The 17,226-nt window shown below is 42.5% G+C and overlaps 1 protein-coding gene across 3 annotated transcripts in view; it reads left to right on the plus strand.

Annotated features, from left to right (window-relative positions):
• The first annotated feature begins 581 nt into the window (after positions 1–581).
• MED12 (mediator complex subunit 12) overlaps positions 582–17,226 on the plus strand; it is a 29,418-nt gene continuing 12,773 nt past the window's right edge. For all 3 annotated transcript variants that reach the window (XM_072431170.1, XM_072431172.1, XM_072431171.1), the window contains exons 1-23: positions 582–714; positions 3,110–3,214; positions 3,320–3,511; positions 3,976–4,135; positions 4,216–4,385; positions 5,409–5,519; positions 5,596–5,841; positions 5,992–6,138; positions 7,243–7,342; positions 7,449–7,585; positions 7,671–7,802; positions 7,901–8,030; positions 8,960–9,189; positions 11,158–11,238; positions 11,706–11,870; positions 12,156–12,300; positions 12,488–12,606; positions 13,097–13,240; positions 13,350–13,513; positions 14,111–14,242; positions 15,008–15,235; positions 15,345–15,489; positions 15,969–16,089. In XM_072431170.1, coding sequence (XP_072287271.1) covers positions 616–714; positions 3,110–3,214; positions 3,320–3,511; positions 3,976–4,135; positions 4,216–4,385; positions 5,409–5,519; positions 5,596–5,841; positions 5,992–6,138; positions 7,243–7,342; positions 7,449–7,585; positions 7,671–7,802; positions 7,901–8,030; positions 8,960–9,189; positions 11,158–11,238; positions 11,706–11,870; positions 12,156–12,300; positions 12,488–12,606; positions 13,097–13,240; positions 13,350–13,513; positions 14,111–14,242; positions 15,008–15,235; positions 15,345–15,489; positions 15,969–16,089 — 3,403 coding nt within the window. In that variant the 5' untranslated portion in view covers positions 582–615. The remainder of the gene's footprint in view (positions 715–3,109; positions 3,215–3,319; positions 3,512–3,975; positions 4,136–4,215; positions 4,386–5,408; positions 5,520–5,595; positions 5,842–5,991; positions 6,139–7,242; positions 7,343–7,448; positions 7,586–7,670; positions 7,803–7,900; positions 8,031–8,959; positions 9,190–11,157; positions 11,239–11,705; positions 11,871–12,155; positions 12,301–12,487; positions 12,607–13,096; positions 13,241–13,349; positions 13,514–14,110; positions 14,243–15,007; positions 15,236–15,344; positions 15,490–15,968; positions 16,090–17,226) is intronic.

The following is a 17,226-nucleotide window of genomic DNA, read 5'->3' on the forward strand; positions in this document are numbered from 1 at the left end:
ATAGGGGGTGTCCCAGGGACAGGAAGTGAGGGAAAATCTCACCAATGGAAACTATAGGGGCAATACATTTGGCATTGGGTGACATCCTGTAGACTCTGGGGGCATCACTGGGGGTAAATGTTCTCCTGCACTGGTCCTGCAGGATTTGGACTCCCCAGGGATCCCTCAGTGAGGTCCCCCGATGTCCCCAGTCTCTACAGGAAGTGGCGTTGTCATGGTTTCTGGGTAAAAAATTCCCAGTGTTTATGTTTTCCTGTTAATAACATCACATTTCCCTCAAATATAATATTTATTGATTTCACTAAATGTTTATGGAGAAATTAATGTTTATTTCCCTCTTTTAATATTAAATCCACTTGGAGAAGAACACAATCCACAAAAAAAACATATGGGGGGTGAATAGGTAAGTGGGCCCTCTCTCTAATTATAGCAGAGTACAAAGCACCCCTTTATTACATTACCACCGCAGAACTTCTGCCCTCACTAAACATGGCGCCGACAACCTCCCTGCTCTTGCCGTGACGTCACTAGCGCGCTCCCCTCCTCTCTAGCCCCTCCTGACTTGTTGTTTCCTTCTTACGTCATCGGGCGCGCGCCCCTAGGAAGGCCAGGAAGATGGCGGCCTTCGGTGTACTCAGCTACGAGCAAAGGCCCCTTAAAAAACCTCGATTGGGGCCCCCGGACGTGTATCCGCAGGACGCCAAACAGAAGGAGGCGAGTGGGGGCCCGGGGCCCCGACACGGGGGAGGAACGGGGGCGGGCCGCTCACGACTGGGAATGGGGAAGCTGGGGGCCTCCCAGGGGGCAGAGAGAGAGCAGGGCAACTAACAAAGGAGGGGGGGCAAAGATGGTGCCAGGGAGAGAACCCCAACATGAGAGATGGGCGAGGGGGGGGGGGGGTCAGCTTCAAGTGGCCCTGTCATTTAATGTTTTGATCCAGAGAGCCGAGCAGATATTAATCTATATATCTCCCCTATATCTATCTATATTTATATCTGTAAGATATCAGCCAGTGTATGGCAACAGCAACCAGGGAGGCCAGACTGCAACATTGCTCATAGGTGGGGTACAATGGTGGTATAGGGGAGGGGTACGCCGGTTGCACACGGGAGGGGGAAGGGGTACGCAGGTTGCACACGGGAGGGGTACGCCGGTTGCACCTGGGAGTAGGAAGGGGTACGCCTGTTGTACACTGGAGGGGGTACGCCGGTTGCACACGGGAGAGGGAAGGGGTACGCCGGTTGCACACGGGAGAGGGAAGGGGTATGCCGGTTGCACACGGGAGAGGGAAGGGGTACGCCGGTTGCACAGCAAACACATATTAAGTTTTAATTATATTTTTTTAGTCAGTTATCTTCATACAATATGGAACCAATGTTTGCTGTGACTTTGCTTGGGGAAGCTGATAGGTGATACACAGGGAGTGAAGAGGGTGTGATGCTGATGGGTGATTTGGGGGTGTAGATGGGTAACATTGCAGCCCTCTCAGGACATGACACAAATATCAGCCCGGGTCAGTAGGGAGATACAACGACTGCCAATGTCCTGGCCTTGTGCCCATCTCAGGCTCCAGTGATCTCTGTGTCACCCTGGGGCCAAATCATAAATCCTGACACAATGCGGGCCCTTCCATTGTATGCAGAAGTCAGGGCCCTTCCATTGTGTTGTGGCCCACCAGGCTGATGTAAGTACCAGAATGAACCTTGAATGTCTGAGATGAACATTCACCCATCAGCATCATCTGATGAAATCTGCCAGTGTGGGGGAATGTTTCATGAGACCCCCCCAGACTAATTATAGGCCCACAAGGAGAAGGGGGGGGGGTACTCTGCAAAACCTCCAATAAGTAGAATGGGGTCACTTCCAACACCACCTGATGTGTTTATTCATTGACTTTCAGGAAATGGGGGGGATCATTTTACATTTAACCCCTTGGTAGAGTTTCTCTAATGCCCTCCCTCCACCACCTACAGGCACTGATCATACTTAAGCTACGTACACACGTCAGATTTTTATCGCCCGATAATCGGCATCGGCCAATTATCGGGCGAAAATCTGGCGTGTGTACAGTCGGTGTCGTCCATCGTCCGGACGACCGACCTGCCGGATCCACGGACGATGGACGACAGCCGATCCTAATGAAAGTGAAGGGGAGAGCGCGCAGCAGGGTGCCGCTCCGTCGCTCTCCCCCTCCCCTCTCCATAGAGCATGAATGGTGCTGTATGTACAGCACCGTTCATGCATCGTGCACTCCCTTGTCGTTGGAAAGGATCGTGAAAGATCCTTTCCAACGACAAAAATTGCAAGTGTGTACGCAGCTTTACTCACGTGAAGGGGTCAGCTGATTATTTACATGCTGCCCCTCTCTGCTGCCCCTTGTGAATGGCGCTGTACTGCACAGGTTAGCAAAATGTAAACAATCAGCAGGCTCAGTGCCTGGATCTCGGTGAGTATGAATTGTGATGGGGGAGGGGGGTGGTTTAAGGTCAGGGTGGGGAGAGGAGATCAGGACTATTCATTAAGGAGTCAGAGAGGTAGTTGGGCAGTTAGTGCCCTGGGGGGGACATTGAGTCCAGAGCAGGTAGAGTTGCATGCAAGATCAGCCCCATTTAGAGATTTGTGTTTATAGTGACGTGTTCTGTCCATTCATAGCATTCATACAACTCATCGGTATAGGGTGGTGTCATGTGACAACCAGAAGTTTCTAGAACTTCATAAAAATTCCTGTTAAAATGGGGTCGCAGGGTCGGGGTTTCTCACCTATTCTCAGGTGGTATAACTGATTTCCTTCAGAGGGACCCTTAAAATGTCTCTGACACCCCAATTAGAAATGATTGGGCACACTCTCTAGCAGGTAGTGACCCCAGTTATCATATTCCTAGAAATCTCCAGCCTCCGACTCTTCCTGTGCTTCCGCACCCATCCCCATAATAGCCAATAGGTGGCGCTGCAGCCCTCCATGGACTAGGAAACGGGCACCGCCCATGGGTCTTCTTGTTATACGCAGATGATGGTGTTGTGCTAGTTTTCACATCCTGAGATTCTTTGTGGTAAATTCAGAATGATCCCAGTGTACTAAAATATTTGTTTATAATTCTAATATTTGCAGGACGAGCTCACAGCTCTGAATGTAAAACAAGGATTTAATAACCAGCCGGCTGTATCGGGAGATGAACATGGCAGTGCTAAGAATGTCAACTTTAACCCAGCCAAGGTAAGGTGTTCTGTGCCCGAATTCTCCATTTGATTTTCTTTGCCCCATTTTTGGATCTGCTGTAGAGATCCCAGGGATTTGACCTCGTTTTTTTTGTTCTTATAGATCAGCTCAAACTTCAGTAATATCATGGCAGAAAAGTTACGCTGCAATACTCTGCCAGACACTGGCCGCAGGAAACCTCAGGTTAACCAGAAAGATAACTTTTGGCTGGTTACACCCCGTTCTCAGAACTCCATACATAATTGGTTCACAGATCTGGCTGGAACAAAACCACTTACACACCTGGCTAAGAAGGTAAGTGTTGGTCACTGTGGTTACCATCGCCACATCTAGGACACCTGAAATTAAATATCTTTATTTTCCAAAAGAGGAGAGTTTATGCTTCGTATATCCCCGCCCCACCCATATTTTATTATTTTGCAGGGGAATAGCCTCTTCACATCTGGCACTTCTTGGGGTGAAGGATTAAGAAATAAATGCAGTGATCTCCCAGGCCCCTTTTAGCCGGGCACACCACCCAGCACTATTCACTAACCACCCGGCTGTTTCTGTGCAGTTATGATGATACCAGGGCTGCCACCCACCTACAATTTCTTCCCACCCGGCTTAAAAAAATTTCTGGGTTGATCACTGAAATTGTAAGAAAACTGCAAAGGGCCCAGAATAAAAGTGTGGGGGGATAAGAACAGGAAGTAGGTCCGGGTTTGGACTGTGTTTTTCTCATTTTCCTGAGAGTCTGTTCCCTCTCTAATGGATAGGTTCCTATTTTCGGGAAGAAGGAGGAGGTATTCGGTTACCTGGCCCGGTATTACGTCCCGGTTATGCGGGCGGCCTGGCTGATAAAGATGACCTGTGCTTATTATGCGGCCATTACAGAAACCAAAATGAAGAAAAGACATGTGATGGACCCAATCATAGGTAAAATACATGGCGTATGTTTTGCTCGTCTGTTAGCTCTGTATGTGCATGACCTCACTTATGTGTCTCCGCTTCTACAGAGTGGACGCAGATTATCACCCGCTACTTGTGGGAACAGCTGCAGAAGATTGCAGAATATTATCGGCAGGTGACTGGTGGTTGTCCTCCTTCTGGACCCACTCCTCCTGAAGTGGAACTAGCAGTGAAGCAGTGGGAATATAATGAGAAACTGGCTATGTTCATGTTTCAGGTACAGATTATTACATTTCTGTTTGTGTGCAAACAAATTTCTATCATGGACAACCACTCTCTGCTTTGCAGGAGCTGTTATTAGGAAGAAACTATATGCAGAAATAGGACATTAAAGGCATTATATACCTAATAACAGATTTTAATTTCAAATGCCAGCAACTTTAATAAATATACATTAAAAACACCAATTTTACTTGTTAAAAGAAACAACAAATGATCTCTTTGTTGAATTGATGCATTTTGCAGAAAAACAATAACTCTGCTTCATCGGGGGTAGCTTTTGAGATAAATTGCATACACATATGCCTCACAATGTTTGTCCTACCGCACCACAAATCTGGAGGGATCATTGTAACTCAGTTATTTCCAAGCTCCTACTAACACCACTCTCCATTTTTATATATTGCTAGGATCTGATATTACTATAAACATTACCGGTGCCCATCATTGGTATAGTAAATGGGGAAACTTAACATCCCTGTTCCACCATCACATACCTAATCTTTCTTTACTTTTGCCTTAATGGGAACAGAAAATCCTTTCAGCTCCAAACTGACTTTCTAATCCTTCATAAAGCTTTGCGCTCATTTCACAGGTCCATGTGACAGCACTGAACCAATTTTGGGGAAGCTGGAGCTGAGACATGGGGCAGTGGATTATCTTTAGCCAGAAGTATAGTTATACCATTATCACATGCTGGATTAAAGGCTTCATTGGTAAATGAACACAACAGTCCACAGGATGTCTCAGTGGTTGTTCAGATACTAAAAATGTATCAAAGATATCAATTTAGAACATTTTGGCACCAATTTCCTCTGGTCATAAAAAGGGTTAAATGTAGTCTGACAGCATTGAACTGCATAAGTGTGTATTTATAGATCAGTGCAGTATCTCGAGCTGTAAGGAAAGATGTAATATCAATAAATTATATCTACATGGAGAAGTGTATCCATAATGATATATTCTGTCCATATTGAAATGTGCATGTAGAAGGATTTAAAGTTTATCCTTTGTCTTGTAGGATGGGATGCTGGAACGACATGAGTTTCTTACCTGGGTTCTGGAATGTTTTGAAAAGATTCGACCTGGGGAAGACGAACTTCTAAAACTTCTGTTTCCTCTCCTACTACGTGTAAGTAGAATTACATGTTTGCTGTCTAGATATACATCACATGAGCGTTTTACTAATGTATGTGTATTTTTCTCAGTATTCCAGTTCCTTTGTTCAGTCTGCCTACCTGTCCCGTCGCCTGGCCTATTTCTGCACAAGACGATTGGCGCAGCACTTAGATGGCACCGGAGGTCACCTTCTGGCAGCACAGACTGGCACTGCATTGCCCCCTACACCTGCACCTCCCACACCCTCAGGATCCGCCCCATCTTCACCCTTTACTGATCTCTTGCAGTGCTCTCAGCACCGACCACTTGTGTATGGGCTGAGCTGTATGTTGCAGGTAACTTTGACTTGTTTGTTTGCAAGTTCAGATAGTCCTTCAGTCTGTTATTACAATCATCCATAAATGTCTTATTGATAAGCATGATAAAAATTAAAGAAAGATGTATAGACCATTCTTCTAATCTTCTTTGAACACTTCTCTTCTCAGAGTATTGTCCTGTGTTGTCCCAGTGCTCTTGTCTGGCATTACTCCTTGACGGATAACAGAATTAAGACGGGATCGCCCCTGGATCATCTTCCTTTAGCTCCATCTAGTTTACCAATGTCAGGTGGTAATTCTTCCTTCACACAGCAGGTAGGAGAAATTTGGGGGTTGGTACCGAACAAAAAAAAAAATTTGCAGGGTTTTTCTGGCCGGTTTTTGGGCTTTTGACTTAGCTTCTAGGTGGAGATCGGCAAGCAAAATTATGACATTTAGATTCTTAAAAAAATTATTGTTTACTAAACTATGAAATAATAAAAATGCCATCATACAGTATTTGTTACATGTTACAGTTAAAGTCACATTGTGATTGGCTAAAAGTCTCAGGAACTTGACATTCACACTTATATGAGCTTACTCCATTCCAAAACAATGGCCAATAAAATGGTATTTGTATATTATAATAATAACAGTGCCCTTCAATGGGAACAGCTGAGCTTGATCAATTGAAGAGGGGTTAACATATATTTAGCCATAGAGGTAGAAGTGATAGTCAAGAGTCCCCAAAGGTTAAAGTGGAACTAAAGTTAAAAAAAAAAAACGCTTACCTTTTATTCCAGCAGATCCCTCGATGGTGCTGGATGCTTCCTCCATCCGGTCCTGCATAATCCTAGAATTCTTCGTCCCAGCTCGGAGGAAACGTTGGGTGCCACCAACTTCAGTCTTCTTTTCTGGTCTTCTTGATATATCACCCGATCTGTCACGGCGCTGGCAGGAGATTGGGTGACGTAGCTGCTGTAAAGGGGAAAAAAAAGAGCTGATCTCACTGTGCATGCATGCGATCGGCATCACTTTCCCCTTAATGGATAAGTGCCCCTTCTGTGCATGCCCAAGATCCGGCATATGCAGAAGGAGCACCCAGAGCCTCCCGGGATGCATATCGTAGGTATCCCGGAAAGCTCTGTGCTCCCATTCAGTCTTGATCACCGTGGCGATCAAGACTTAAAGGGGCCGATACTGCACCCCTTTTTTGGTGTGTGTGTGTTGCAAAAAATAAATAAATTATTTGAATTTTTACTTAATATATAAGGGTTGGTCCACCCTTTTATGTAAAGTAAAAAAGTTGAATTTAGGTCTGTTTAAAGCTATTAAGTGAAGGGTTGGGTGAGTGCTGGAATAGAGGGAATTTATTGCTATGAGGTAGAAGAACCTACTGTAAAAATTGTTTCTCTGACTTTGGAATTTTTCATTTCACAGGTTCGTAGGAAACTGCGGGAAATGGAGCAGCAGATAAAGGAGCGAGGCCGTGCAGTGGAGGTCCGATGGTCCTTTGATAAATGTCAGGAAGCCACAGCAGGTAATCCAGCAAACTATTCTGAAATCACTTTCTGGCTTACACTCCCAGACCTTGCTGCCAGTTTGTGTTTTCCTTCATTGTCTTGATATCATCCGTCTGCTTGCAGGGTTTCCCATTGGACGAGTTCTTCACACTCTGGAGGTTCTGGACAGTCACAGCTTTGAGAAGTCTGATTTTAGTAACAATTTAGACTCTCTGTATAATCGAATCTTTGGGCTGGGTATTGGCAAGGATGGTCATGAGGTGAGCTATTCTTTATTCAGGTTCGTGTGGCTCTTTCATATCGCTGTGCCATTTATCTTCTGACCTATGGTATCTTTCCCCTTAGATTTCCCCAGACGATGATGCGGTGGTTGCTCTCCTGTGTGAATGGGCTGTAAGCTGTAAGCGGTACGGACACCATCGCGCATTAGTTGTTGCTAAACTACTAGAGAAGAGGCAGATGGAGATAGAAGCAGAGGTATGCTTTATGGTCTCTATCAGTCTTTGTTGACCATAATTTCTATCTTCACCTCTCTCTTGGTTATAATAATATTTTGCATTCATTTCTTTCATCAGAGATGTGGAGAATCTGAAGCCATTGATGAAAAGGGGTCTGTGTCTTCTGGGTCCTTGTCTGCTCTCAGCTCACCTCCTGTGTTCCAAGATGTCTTACTGCAGTTTCTTGACACACAGGCACCAGTATTAAGTACGTATATCTCATGTTCAGGGATGCTGCCTGATTCTGATCTTAGAGCAGTTGCACTAGTTTGAAAAAAATCTTCAAATCCCAAATGTTTCCTGTTGTTTTTGCCACAAATGTTTCTGTTTTTATTGGTTAGATTTGCTTTTTCACAGGGCTCCTAATACTTATTTATCAGAAGCCAGATAGAAGGATTTGTGACGTGCCCAGCACCACTTTCAATTCACGTAGGTGTGTCATGCAATCCTGCAACTCGGCAGCACGGTGGCTCAGTTGTTAGCACTCTGGCCTTTGCAGCGCTGGGTCCCAGGTTTGAATCTCGGCCAGGACACTATCTGCATGGAGTTTGCAGGTTCTCCCTGTGTTTGCTTGGGTTTCCTCTGGGTACTCCAGTTTCCTCCCACATTCCAATAACATGGAGTTAGGTTAATTGGCTTTCCCCAAAATTTACCCTAGATTGTAATAAAGACATAAGACTGAGGTAGGGACATTAGATTGTGAGCTCCTTTGAGGGACATTTAATGACATGACTGTGGACTTTGTGTGTCGCTGTGTAATATGTCGGCGCTATATAAAAACTGGCTAATAATATTAATAACTCCGATGATCCCTTACCCTCCAGTCATTTTCAGGGTTGGCTTCGGGGAAAGGAGATGTTGCTCGGAGTGTTGGAAGAAAGCACTGCCAAATTTAACATTCCTTAGGAACCAGATCGTGCCTGATCATGCCTTACATTTCACACTGCATTTATATGGCTACAGAACATAATGTGACCTGATATACAGCTATGAGGATAAAAAACAAGTGTATAGATACAGCATGAAAAAAATAGATATTTAACATTTCTAGATATTCCCTTTAACAGCAAATGTTTACTGTTTGAGTGCATTTTAAACACATTATGTACTTCAACTTTAATTTGTTTACCTCTACAGCGAATCCATCAAACGAATCAGAGCGCGTAGAATTTTATAACCTGGTGCTGCTATTCTGCGAACTAATCCGTCATGATGTTTTCTCACACAACATGTACATGTGCACGCTGATATCAAGAGGCGACTTGGGCCTGGACCCCCATGCACCCCGACCTCGTTCTCCTTATGAGGACCCATCAGATGACGCTGATCGCAAGGAGGGAGAGACCAATAACAGTATCAAATTAGATGTGAGTAACCAAAAACATATATATATCACAATTTGAGGTTACAGTCTCATCAATGTGTTTCAATGTAATCTAATAACGTGCTTTGCTGCAGTTTTCTGTAATAAAAATCATTAATGAGGGTTAGGGAATGTAATTCAGAGCAATGATTATTTTATTCTTTTCTCCCCCGCTCTTTTCTGCTCTGGGCTGGGCCTAGACATCTTTATAGCAAAGTGCAGGACAATGATTCTGTACATGGTGATGTTGGTTATGGGCTGCCTGTATGACCAGAGAAGACAAGTGGTTCTGTGAGACCAGGCATAAGTCCCAAAGCTGGTGGGGAGGAAGCCTGCTGTACCTGCAGAACTCCCCTTTGTGTACCGCCTACAATAAATCTCCATTAGACCCCCAATATAATATAATACCCTAACATGCATGTGGAGGTCCCATCACACCTCGTTTCCAGCTTTCTAATTAGACAACAGTGTTCTCCCCAGAAATTGGAAGTTGGGTGGGGCAACACATAACAAACATGTTGCCATCATAATTCAGTGACCCCCTATAATTCTGTCTTGCTTTCTACTGTCCCCCCATACTTTGTTCCAACTTTCCAATGCCTCCCTTTTAGTATGTGTCTCATTTTTACATCATCTTTGTAATATACCCCAACTGTTCAAAGACCCAACTTTTCAATATCCACCCAAAAAGAGCCAGTGTAGTTACTGAGAAGTGCTGGGTGTTGGGCCCAGAGAGAGAATACTGAACAATGATTGGCAGCAGATTGATGAGGACATCTCACTTCTTCTATCAGCATCTTCCTAGTCATCATATTAGCATATAGATCATCTAATGATTCAGGTCCTTAAACTGCTTTTAATATAACAATGGCATATCATGAGGTAGTAATGAATGCTGCAGTAATATGCTGGCCCTTCTTAAAGCCCTGATCTGCCTGCACGGCATAGCAAAACACAGGGATAAGAAGGGAAGATAACATATGTAATATAATGGAAAGGTTTTATTTAAAATGTCATTGAGGTGATGAGAGAGGAGGAACCAAAGAAGGTAAAATTAAAGCATTTAAATCCTAAATGAAACCACTGTGAGGAATAGATACAATGCTGTATGGCTGCATTGAAGGTAGATGGTGCAAGAGTCAACATTTTAGGTGTGCTTGGTTAATACTCTGATTTTTAGAAGTACTTGATTCAGATATCAAATGCTGGCCTGAAAAGATAAATCATAAAGAATCAAACACATGGAACCAATCCTAATAAATCCTGACCCATGAAGCCGAGCAGATCTAGCACAGAAGATTAGAAGAAGCAATCTGTTTCTGCTCCATTGAATGTTCTTGTCCTTCATTTATATTCTGTCCAGGTTCTGCTCTCTGTGAATATCATGGCGTGACAACTCCTCCATTACTAAGTGTGAAGTGGTAGATGAGGGATACGATTCTAAATGTAAATGTAATCTTATCCACATTGCTGCTCCCTGTATACAACCTGATAAAAGGAAGACACAAAATGTGGACTAAAGTACGAGAGCGCCCCACATAGGAGAGGCACTGCCTGCACACTGGAGACCTTGGCTGGGACTGTCAGCATTGATATGGAAAGCAGGGGATGGGGAGGCGAGATGGAGGAGAGGAAGGTGTGGGGTGCTTTCATTGTGGGGACATTGGGCGAAATTGTCACGATTAAAGCTGAACTCCAGGAAAATCAGGGCATTTTTATACAAATGTAATTTAAAAATTTAAAACCTGGTGTTTGCCTCCTGCTCCCCTTGATTAGCAAAGCTTAGATTAGGATGGGGAGAAGCAGCACAATAAAGCAATCAGTTGTTCTTGTGTGCAAATAAGAAACATGTGGATAGGACAGAGACTTAGTTTTTTTTCAGTAGGGAAAAGTCAGATCCTTCTAGTTGGCAGCACTGTGTGGCAGAGCTTTGTGAATGATTTTCTTTTTACATGTTCTGTCTGTTTCGTAGGACACAACGCTTTCAGAAACAATGGACATTGATCACAGTTCTGGGGCTTTATTTGATGACATGGAGAAGAGTGAATTTCCGGTAAGTAATGGATTCACATGGATCATGTTCTGCCTTATTGGAATGAGGGGGAAGGGGGGGTTTAAATTTATTTTATAAATAATGTTTGTGGCCATTTATATGGAGGGATTGGATGGGATTTCTGAATTATAAAATGCTTTGTATTACTGATTGGTGTACATTTACATATCACATTGGGCTGGGTGACAAACAGAATTGCTTCTTGTCTACTTCTCTTATAGCAATTGTGAGCAAACCCCCAAATCCCTAACCCCCTATTCCCTACCATCACCACAGGGGAGAATGCATATAGAAGAGGGTCAGAATTTTTACTTGGAGTCGTTTTCTGATCACATGACCCGTTTGCATTGTATTGTTTTGTGTCTAAATGTCACTGCTGCTCATCAACTCAACAGAGCCAGATGTGTTAGGGCCTCATTGTATATGAATCCTTTTCCGTGTGTCTTTAGCATTTATTGTTTTTGCAGATGTTCTCACCTGCAATGCGTTGTGAGGGGCGGAGTCCGGCACCTGATGACGGTGATTGTGAATCGCGGCGTACAGTGAAGCCGCCAGCTGTGGACGGACCTCTGGCTTCTTTGTATGACCAGCCGCGTCATATTCAGTATGCCACACATTTCCCTATTCCACAGGTAAGAGTGGAATTCAAGCGTGAATTACATGTCATGAAGTATGTGAACCCCTCCATTAAATTAATAAATTATGATGTTTCCAGTGTCCTTGTTGCGGATCTTCTTAGTAATATTGTTGTCATGTGACAAGAAGTAAGGGCAACTCTAACCCTGGATAAGTTAAAAAAAACATAATAGGTGTGCTTATTCTTTTCAACTGCATGCAAAGCCCATATAGGTTTTGGCTGTATGTGTTTGTTTTATTGCACCATTTCTCCATTTTTGGTTATCTGCTTTGCATTCTAGGAGGAGTCTTGCAGCCATGAATGCAACCAGCGCTTGGTGGTTCTGTTTGGCGTAGGCCGTCAAAGAGATGATGCTCGTCATGTGATCAAGAAAATTACAAGAGACATTCTGAAGGTTCTGAACCGTAAAAGCACTGCTGAGACTGGTAAGATGTTTATTTTTCAGATGTGATGAAGGCTGAATGATGAATATAGAATCTATGTACATGGTCTGATGATTGATACCGTGTATGAATGTAATATAAATATATGGACTGAATCCTAACAGGGCAACTTATTGTAAAGTTCTAGATGTGATGAATGCGGATTTCTAAGTGGCACATTTTTTAACAGGGTCCAATGAAGGACAACGCAAACGAAGGGCCAAGCCAGAAGCATTTCCCACAGCAGAAGAAATTTTCAGCCGTTTTCAGCAGCTCTCTCATTTCGATCAGCACCAAGTTACAGCTCAGGTAAGTGTATGGAAGCGACGGGACTTCAATGACGAATCTGCACCTTTTGTTTTTTTGGTGCCAAAGAAGAGAGGTTGTCTTGTATTGTCTGTTTTTCATAGCTTATAGTATGGCATAACATAATTTTTAAGTAATAGAGACCCATAAATCTACCACCAAATAAAGCTGAACTCTAACAACACTGATGGACTGGTCTGGGCCCTCCCTGCACATTTTTCTGTTGGTTTTTCTGTGAACTTGTCTGATTATTTTGTTTCTTTGTCATCTGAGCTCTATTGTACAGGGATTGCAAGGGACGGATACCAGGTCCAGTTCTGGTGCTTGGTCTGTTTGAATTTAATTACCTGAAATGATGTATTACTTATAGAGCGTCATTTGTTTCCATCTTTTTGCTGAGGTTTAGCTGTAATAGAATTTTTATATTGATTTATTATCAATCTATCTTCATGTGCTGTGTTAGGTACTGAAATGACAATTATGTTGTTTCCAGGTTTCCCGAAACGTCTTGGAGCAAATTACTAGCTTCGCCCTCGGCCTATCTTATCACCTTCCTCTGGTGCAGCATGTGCAGTTCATCTTTGACCTGATGGAATATTCTCTGAATATTAGTGGCCTCATTGACTTTGCCATTCAGGTATGAGTTGCCATTAATATTTTCCCTGCATGTTCACATTTGTAATTTTTGTTAATAATCATGTCCATTTTTCTATTCTACAAATCTCTTGTTTTCTTGGTTCCTCCAGCTGTTGAATGAACTGAGTGTTGTTGAAGCGGAGCTCCTACTTAAATCCTCCAACCTGGTTGGCAGTTACACAATGGGTCTGTGTTTGTGTATCGTGGCCGTGCTGAGACATTATAACACGTGTCTGATTCTCAATCAGGAGCAGACAGCGCAGGTCTTCGAGGGGTAAGGACCAAGCAGAATGTTAATGAGAATTCAGATTTAAAGCAGTGTTCTTGCATCTTTAGAGGAGCAATCCTTTGTTAAAACCAAATCTTCAATGACCGAATAAACAATTGTGAAACAACATCCTGCACATTAGACTGATCCCCCGCCACCCTCTCTTTTGCCAATGGTACCAGTCATTTGAATGCCATTGTATAGTCTTTGCAGGGTGGGTGGTCTGTATTCTAGTTCCCACCTGTACACATCCTTGCATCTTGCCAGTGTGCCCAACAGGTAAATGTAGCAGTCACTTGAGGGCAAACAAACTACATTTACCAGGAAACATTGGTAATGTAGTTCTGAGAGCCTGGCTACATCTGGGGGAGGGATTGGAAATGATGCACAGCACAATAAAATCCTTCCTCTGGCCTGCCAGAAATTGATGATAGGACAGGGAGTTGTAGTGTTATTTTGGGATCAGCTGTTTATTATGGTATTTCATGACCATCCTGGGGTTCTGCTCTAAAGATTGTCAAATGACAGATGACTCTGCCAAGACAGAATTCTCATGGTTTTCAGCCTGCAAACTTCTATTTCTAATGCATTCTTCTATTACAGTTTATGTGGAGTTGTGAAGCATGGCATGAATCGGTCAGACGGCTCATCTGCTGAGCGATGTATTCTTGCTTATCTCTATGATCTGTATATGTACTGCAGCCATCTGAAGAGCAAATACGGGGAACTGTTTAGGTGAGTGACAACAAACTTATTATTATTAAAAGTCCATAGTTTTGTGACTAGCTGTCCCACCAAAGAGCTCACAATCTAATTCCTCCCCCCTCCCCCATAGTCACATCTTAATCATTTCAATTAATGTAAATTTCGAAGGAAAGCCAATTAACCCAACTGGATGTTTTTTGAATGTGGGTGGAAACAGGAGTACCCGGAAGAAACCCAGACAAACACAGGGAGAACTTGCAAACTCCATGCAGATAGTGTCCTGGACAAGATTCTAACCTGGGACCAAACACTGCAAAGGCCATAGTGCTAACTACTGAGCCACCATGCTGTTCTGTACAGGGCTGCATACAATACATGTCATGCATCCAGCATCAGAAATAAGAACAGATAACAGATAACAGCATGGGAAATAAGAACAGAATCTACTTTGCCTCCTTCTGCTGCCAGATGTAAAATTGTATTGGAAAAATTGTACTGGGTAAAAAAGTGTATTTTTATTACAGGAACAAAAATTTATATTTCAGCTTACCAGTCTTTAAATGTTGCTATTTTTTACCTGGTGATCCTTCTGCCAACATACTTCCTGTTCTAGTGTGACAACTGACATTTTTCTTGTTGGCACTTTAAAGTCGATCTCTTTATTTTTTCATATTGTCTTTATTAAATCTTAACCTGAAAAAATGGTGAATTGCTTTGAACAATGTATATTATAAATATAAATTATATATATAATATAAAATTATTATTAATATCCTTTTTTTTTCTGTTCTAAAGTGATTTCTGCTCCAAGGTGAAGAATACAATATACTGTATTGTGGATCCGTCTGATTCGAACATGTTGTGGGAGCAGGAGTTCATGTTGGATACCATTATCAATCCATCCGCACACAGCTATAACTGCGGCATGCTGGGAAAACTCCTCAGAGACACCCCCACCAACCGCTACAGCTTTGTATGTAATGCACTGGTACATGTGTGTGTTGGAGACCATGACATAGACAGGTGAGAAAAAAAAGAATACAAATCTAACTAAAGGAGCAATGTTCTAAATATTCAGGAATTATTGTCATAGGGCATGATGTCACATGGTAATTGTCTTTGTTTTCTGCAGGGTGAACGATATCGCCATTCTGTGTGCGGAGCTCACTGGCGCTTGTAAAGATCTAAGTTCAGAATGGCTGGGAGTGCTCAAGGCTCTCTGCTGCTCATCCAACAATGGCACCTGTGGATTCAATGACTTGCTGTGCAATGTGGATGTGAGTTTTACACCAACTTTACTTTTCCATTGTGTTTGAGCTCGACAGTATATAGCCAATCTACAGACGTGTGCATGATCGTGGTGCAATGCAGCATTTCGCCTTTTGTGCCCACTTCTCTGTCAGCTGTCTGCAGCCTGGCGTGCGGTCTATGCACTAATGTTCCTTAAATACTTGAATTGGTCAAACCTGCACTACAGAAGCAAATTCACCATTCAAGTGTTTGAGACATAAGTGCTCGTCAGTAGCATGGGAGGCCACAGAAATAAGTGGAAAGAAACATAAATCTACAGAGGAGTGGAAACAGCTGATTGTATTGTGGCTGCAGGAGATTTGTATTGTAATGCTTGCATGGATACCCTGTCATTTAAAAGATTGCCAGCTTAACACCTGACATATGTTACATATCTTCTGATTATTGGTATTTTATAGGTTATTAAGTCATATTAATAGACTACCATTTATTTTTTATCAATTAGGTGAGCGATCTGTCCTTTCACGATTCCCTTGCTATATTTGTCGCAATCTTGGTTGCTCGCCAGTGCTTTTCACTTGAGGATCTAATTCGTTGTGCGGCCATCCCATCCCTGCTTACTGCAGGTAAGTTACATTTATTTAGCTGTAATTGTGTTACTCTTCTAACGTTAGATCTCATTTACTATGTCATAGCTGTTCATTTCGGAACTGGACCATATTTTAGATATAGATGATTGATAGCTGGTGTGTTTGAATATTCATGCAGTGTTGCACACCATTTAGTTGCCATGTCACCGTGCAATGTGATTTTTGAAGTCTAAATTAAAGACCGGAAAATTCAAGTGATACGTTGAAGGATTATTTTCTCTCATTCTAAGCATGTGCTGTAGTGCATTGCCCTGGTGGGATTAGTCCACAGCGATTTACATATTTATGTAAACTACCATGAACTTGGCCCGTTCCAAACTTTTACATTTTAAAAAATTTATTTTCTATGTCTTTGTTGCGATAAAGAAGTGAATGTCATAGCAACAAAGTTTTTTCAAGCGGGATTTAAGGCCTTTTCTTCTGCCAGCACTTTTCCAGCAATTTGTTGATCAGTGTTTCCTTTCCAGCGACCACCACATCATTAGGGGTTGAGTCTTTCTGGTTTTCAGGATTTTGTTACTGTTTTTTAATAAACAAAACAGGACACCAATAAATCAAAAATGAAACCATTGCTGTTAGATGGCATTCTTGCAATTTTTATCTTGCGTGTAGTAACATTGACATCAGTTATCAGTAAAACTGCGTTGGCAGTACATGTACATGTTTGTCTTTTTACACTGAAGCAAAGTATTGCAATGTTGTGCATTGTGTAGGAAGTGTTAGAAGCGGCAGATTGAGACTACGACACTTAATAAATAACGCCTAACACAAGAGTGCAGATTTTCTACTTACACTTTTATAATTGCAGTGTGCTGTCACCAAAAACAAACAGCCCAGCAGCTACTAGTAATACATTTACCCTAGCAAACAGCTAAAAGTGAGTTTATTTAAGGAGAACCAAAACACCTTATTACAGGGAAATGAGTAAAGAATAATAACAAAAACATTTCAGATCTGTTTGTTATTTTTAAAGGTCATAAAAATTATATGTTGGAGAGTTTGAATAAAATTTGGAACAATATGCTTAGAAATTGGCAATAGAAGATGTTAACAAAATAACACAGAGAATATAAAATCAAAGCTTGAGAACATTTACAAAAACCAAGGTTAATT

The sequence above is a fragment of the Pyxicephalus adspersus genome, chromosome Z, assembly GCF_032062135.1.
Source record: "Pyxicephalus adspersus chromosome Z, UCB_Pads_2.0, whole genome shotgun sequence".
Taxonomy (NCBI): domain Eukaryota; kingdom Metazoa; phylum Chordata; class Amphibia; order Anura; family Pyxicephalidae; genus Pyxicephalus; species Pyxicephalus adspersus.